Consider the following 5,743-nt stretch of genomic DNA (forward strand, 5'->3'; position numbering starts at 1 on the left):
AAGGTCTGTCCCTTTTATTAGAGAACTTGACTGTTCTCCGATTTCGAGACCTAGAATAATAACCGAGACCTACTTTCCCGAGCCACCATCAAATGCTCAACCTCATTTCCCACAATCAAATCAAATAGATAATCAGAGAGTATTCCGAGTCCCCTCTCAAACATGTGAAAAACCTATCTGTGCGTTAAAACCGCCTATTTTTGACGGAAAAATTCCGTGGGCAGAATATGAAAGACAATTTAATACAATTGCTAGACATAATCAATGGGACTCCGCCATGAAAGTTCATAGCCTTGCCTCTTGTCTTAGAACGCCAGCTTCGAACGTATTGACAGCTTTGTCAGAAGAAGAAATTTCTGACTTCGAAAAGCTCAGCTCCGCGTTAAAATTAAGATACGGTAATGATCATTTGACAAAATTATATACTGCTCAATTACAAACTAGGAGACCAGGACGAGACGAAGACCTTGCCTCTCTCGGACAAGACATAGAGCGACTGTCGCGAATAGCTTTGCCAGACCACGAACCGTCACGTAATATTTTAGCGACACAAGCTTTTTTAAACGCTATTAACGACCCGGAAGTTAAAATGGCCGTTGGAACGTCGGGTTTAACTTCCTTACGAGAGGCAATGGCCAAAGCTCTCGAGGTGGAGGCCATGCGAAAACAATATTTTGGAGCGGGCAAACTCCGCCAAGTACAGGTGGATAATAACACCTCTACAGAAAAGAGAGGTTGTCGCTCGGAAGAGACCGAGTCTCATAACCCGAAAAATAATAAAAATTACAATAATAATAGAAATTTTAAAGATAAGAATAGTCGCGGTTCTTCTCAGAACCACATTAGAAGACCTCAGTACGCCAATGAGAGAGTAGACAATAGGTTTACTACCCTCACTTGCTTATTTTGCAACCAAAAAGGCCATGACGCCAATCACTGCTTCGCGTTAAAACGCAGAGCTCAAATTCAAACGCTAATAATTGGCGAAATAGTAAAGTAGCCAGGGAAGATAGTCATCAGAATTCTAATCCCGACACCTCGACCATGGCTATCTCAAAAAACTAGATTCAGATGATTTAGGAGGGCGAAAATCATCGCAGGTTGTTAGAGTAGAAAGCCCTTTTGCGACTCAGTTTTTACTAAGGAGTTTAAGACAGTCTGGTCTTTACGCACGCGGAACTGTCAATGGCGTTGACTGCCTCTGGGTAATTGATACCGGAGCAGAGGTAACCGTTGTTCGGTCGGATCTTTTAAAATCTGACGACCAGACTGTTCCCTCTTTATCTTTGCGAACAGCCACTGGAGAGACGACCCCGGTTTTGGGAGAGGTTAGCGTGCAGATTAACCTCTTCGGATGTATCGACTCTCCACACAAGGTTTTTGTCGCAGATATCGAGGATGAAGGTATTTTGGGTTTAGATTTCCTCACAGCTCACGATTGCGTGATTTCCACCAAGAGGAATTCTCTGACGTCTAACAGCCGCGAAATCCCTCTCTGCTCGAAGAAAAGAAGAGTGTACTGGACTCCTCCAAGAATACGAGAAGTAGAACTCTCCAAAGACAATCATCAAAATCTGCTCCCTTCACATCTAGAAAATCTTTTTGAAAAATCGTCGACCACGCTGGGTTTACAACAGAAGGAATCCTTTAAATCTGTTTTATTTAAGTACGCAGATTCTTTTGCAGTTAACAGCGGAGACAAGGGGAGATGTACGTCGGTAAAACATAAAATCGACGTCGGAAACAATCCTCCAATTAAACAAGCTCCCCGGAGACTCGCTCTCAACGGCAGAGAAGAGGTGAAGAAACTCGTTGAAGATATGCTGACCAACGACGTAATCGAGCCTTCTTCCAGTCCCTGGACTTCTCCGATCGTCCTGGTCAACAAAAAGGACGGCTCCAAGCGATTTTGCATAGACTACAGAAAGCTGAACGACATAACCAAGAAGGACTCCTATCCTCTCCCCAGAATCGACGAAACGCTCGATCTGATTGCTGGCGCGACCTGGTTTAGTACCATTGATCCTCAGAGTGGCTATTGGCAGGTTCAGATGGATCCCCTGGACAAGGAAAAGACAGCTTTCGTCACAGGACTAGGAGGATTATGGCAATTTAAGGTAATGCCTTTTGGCTTAAGTAACGCCCCGGCTACCTTTGAACGGATGATGGAGACTGTTCTCCAAGGACTCACAGGAAAAATTTGCCTCGTTTATTTGGACGACATAATCGTTTTCGGGAAAGACTTTGAAGAAGAAGTGTACCACCTCGAACAAGTCTTCTCCAGGTTAAAACAAGCAGGGCTAAAGATGAGTCCAAAGAAATGCCATCTGTTCCAGAAAGAAGTCAGCTTCCTCGGTCACATAGTCTCCGCTGAAGGAGTGAAGACCGATCCCTCCAAGATCGAGAAGGTCTCTGCTTGGCCGACACCGACGAACAAAGAGCAAGTTCAGAGCTTTTTGGGTCTCTGCACTTACTACAGAAGATTTGTAAAAGGTGTCGCCACGATAGCCAAACCCCTCCATCGTCTCACAGGAATCAAGATTCCATTCGATTGGACTCCAGAATGCGAAGAAGCCTTCAAGAAATTGAAAGAAAATCTTACTTCTTCCCCGATTTTAGCCTATCCAGAGGTCGAACTTCCTTTTATTTTAGATACAGACGCCTCTTTGTCAGGGATAGGTGGAGTCTTGTCACAGATTCAGGAAGGTCAGGAGAGAGCGATTAGCTATTACAGCAGAGTCCTTAGTAAAACCGAGAGGAACTATTGTGTAACTCGTAGAGAACTCTTAGCTGTTGTTAAAACCGTAGTCCACTTTCATCATTATTTGTACGGAAGGAAATTCTTGATTAGAACAGACCATGCTTCTTTAAGGTGGTTACTTTCGTTTAAATCCCCCGAAGGTCAGGTAGCTAGGTGGATTGAGAGGCTCGGACAGTACGATTTCGAAATTCGTCATCGAGCAGGTTTACAACATGGAAACGCTGACGCTCTTTCTCGAAGACCCTGCGAAGAAACGACAGATTGTAGGCAATGTACTCGCCTTAAAAAATACAGAGATCCTCCTCCTACAATACGGAAGATTTCTCTTGGAGAAAACCTCGAAGATTGGAAAAGATCTCAACAAGAAGATTCTACTCTGTCTCAGGTTAAATCTTGGAAAGAAACACAAACTCGCCCAGACTGGCAAGAAATATCCTCAGCTGAGTCTGACGTCAAAGTTCACTGGGCTCAATGGGACTCTATTCTTTTAATAGACGGAATATTATACCGCAAATGGGAATCCGCAGACTTGAAAGAGATCAAGTGGCAATTTTTGGTTCCCAGAAATCGAGTTCCAGAAATTCTTGCTCTTTACCACGATTCTCCTGCAGGTGGACACTTTGCCTGGAATAAAACTTTAGGCAAGATACGCGATCGTCATTTTTGGCCACGATGTCGTGCCGACGTAGAAGACTGGTGTCGGAGATGTCAAGTCTTTACGTCGAAGAAAGGACCTCGAGATAAAGGACAAAGCTCTCTCCAAGTTTACAACGTGGGAGCTCCTTTCGAGAGGGTAGCAATGGATATCCTCGGTCCTCTTCCTATAACCTACAGTGGGAATAAATACGCCTTAGTCATCGCTGATTATTTTACCAAGTGGCCCGAAGTAATTCCACTCGCCAGTCAGGAAGCCTCTACCGTAGCTCAGGCGTTCGTAAAAGAATTTATCTGTAGACACGGAGTACCTCTAGAATTACACACCGATCAGGGCCGAAATTTTGAGTCAAGCTTAATGAAAGAAGTTACTCAAATTTTAGGGGTTAGAAAAACTCGTACTACTCCCCTCCATCCTCAGTCTGACGGCATGATAGAACGTCTGAATAGGACTTTACTCCAATATTTGTCGTCCTTCGTAGAGCAGAATCAGAGAGATTGGGACACCTGGATTCCTTTTTTCCTCCTGTCTTATAGATCTGCGATTCACGAGACGACAAAACAGACGCCCGCTTGTATGCTTACGGGGAGAAATCTTCGACTCCCGTCAGATTTAGAGAAAGGCCCTGTTCCCGTGCAAACTCAACCTCAGACAGATTATGCCTCTGATTTACAACAACGCCTAGAAGAAATTCATAATTTTGCAAGGGAAAGAATTTCTATGGCTTCAGATAAATTAAAAGCTCGCTACGATATACGAGCTAGAGATTTAAAATATAATCCCGGAGATTCTGTCTGGCTTTTCCAACCTAGAAGACAGAAAGGAAAATGTCCAAAACTCCAACGAAACTGGGAAGGTCCATATTTAATAGTTAACCGGATCAACGATGTCGTTTACAGGATCCGAAAAACGCCTCACTCTAAAGAAAAGGTCGTACACCTGGACCGTCTAGCTTCGTTCGAGGAACACACTCGAACGGAATCACCCGGACCTGGAACATCCTCCCAGGTTAGACCACCTTTGAATCAACCCTGAGAAAAGTAAAGAAACTTCGAGTCTTCTTGTTTTCTAGTCTTTGATTGATTGGGAACATAACCTTCCCTTCGGAATTTCACTCCATAAGAAGAAGTCACTTTCTATTATCATCGAAGGGAATATCGGATGCGGGAAGACAACCTTTACTAAAAGATTCTTGTCGGACCCTCAGGTTTGCACCCTATTAGAACCCCTCGATCAGTACCGTGATGTTGCCGGAGTCAACTTATTACAATTGATGTATGAAGACCCAAATAGATATTGCTACCAGTTCCAGCATCACGTTCAACAAGTTATGTACGATAGACATCTTCTTTTAACCTCTCGGCCTGTCAAAATTATGGAAAGGTCGATGTTTAGCGGCGATTGTTTTATCGAAACTCATCGCAGGTTAGGAAATCTTCGAGATTTCGAGGCTCATCTACTCAGAAAAAATTCCGCTCTTCTCATTCAAGCGTTCCAACTCGGAGTAGATTTAATAGTTTATTTGCGAGTTTCCCCAGAAACCTCTTTTGTTCGGATTAATTCTCGTGCACGCAAGGAAGAAACAGAGATTCCTCTGCAATTGCTTAGAACTATTCATGAAGTTCATGAAGATTGGTTGGAGGCATTTTTTCTTCCTTACCTGCCCCCGTGATAGTTATGGATGCAGAGAATACGACTGAACAGATCTATTTAGATTTTACAGAAAGACTAATCTCCAATCTCTACTAATTAACACAATAACAAAGAACATATGAAATTTTATTTTATTTTATTTAAAGATTTTTTTAAATATGGGATAATTCCATGATTTTTTTTATCGAATCTTTAACCTCCTCACAAGATTCACAAATGTTAGTATTTCTTTCCAAGGTGATTAGTTCCGCATCACAATCCATACATTTTGGTCCATCTCCTCCAAAAGTGATATAAATACATAGTTCTTTAATTTCTTCTATTGGAACTTCGAAATGGAAACTATAAAAAAAAAAAAAAATTCGAAGTATTGAAAGATGAAGAATCCTTATTCTTTCGAGAATTTGTCACCAAGACTTACAATCTTAAGAAGCAGCGTCGGCACCTTATGCCGCATTCCCTCCGAACATGAAAAGCATTCAGTTGTCCACATTTTAATTTAGCCCATTCTTCTGCGAATTTGGTTTCTATCATCTCAGCAGAAATTTCGTTGAAATCGGGAATTGAAAACTTTTTTACTAAAATAGCGGCGTTAATGAAATTATGTCTCGACATTTTTCGGCAGACTGGAGGATTCAAGTTTTGTTTTGAAGAAGCTTTTGTTCTCGCGTCGG

At 42.5% G+C, this 5,743-nt stretch overlaps 1 protein-coding gene across 1 annotated transcript; it reads left to right on the plus strand.

Annotated features, from left to right (window-relative positions):
* The first annotated feature begins 3,845 nt into the window (after positions 1-3,845).
* On the plus strand, positions 3,846-5,088 carry LOC124410170. Its single transcript, XM_046888336.1, has 2 exons — positions 3,846-4,424; positions 4,489-5,088. The coding sequence occupies exons 1-2, from the start codon at positions 3,846-3,848 to the stop codon at positions 5,086-5,088; spliced, it is 1,179 nt and encodes a 392-aa protein (XP_046744292.1).
* The last annotated feature ends 655 nt before the right edge of the window (positions 5,089-5,743 follow it).

Source organism: Diprion similis, chromosome 9, assembly GCF_021155765.1.
Source record: "Diprion similis isolate iyDipSimi1 chromosome 9, iyDipSimi1.1, whole genome shotgun sequence".
Taxonomy (NCBI): Eukaryota; Metazoa; Arthropoda; class Insecta; order Hymenoptera; family Diprionidae; genus Diprion; species Diprion similis.

What these genes read in the sequence shown, in the direction of transcription:
- LOC124410170 (XM_046888336.1), top strand. Translation starts at nt 3,846, where the DNA reads ATGATAGAACGTCTGAATAGGACTTTACTCCAATATTTGTCGTCCTTC. An exon ending in GACCTGGAACATCCTCCCAG is followed by an intron (nt 4,425 to 4,488) that starts GTTAGACCACCT and finishes CTTGTTTTCTAG; the next exon opens with TCTTTGATTGATTGGGAACA.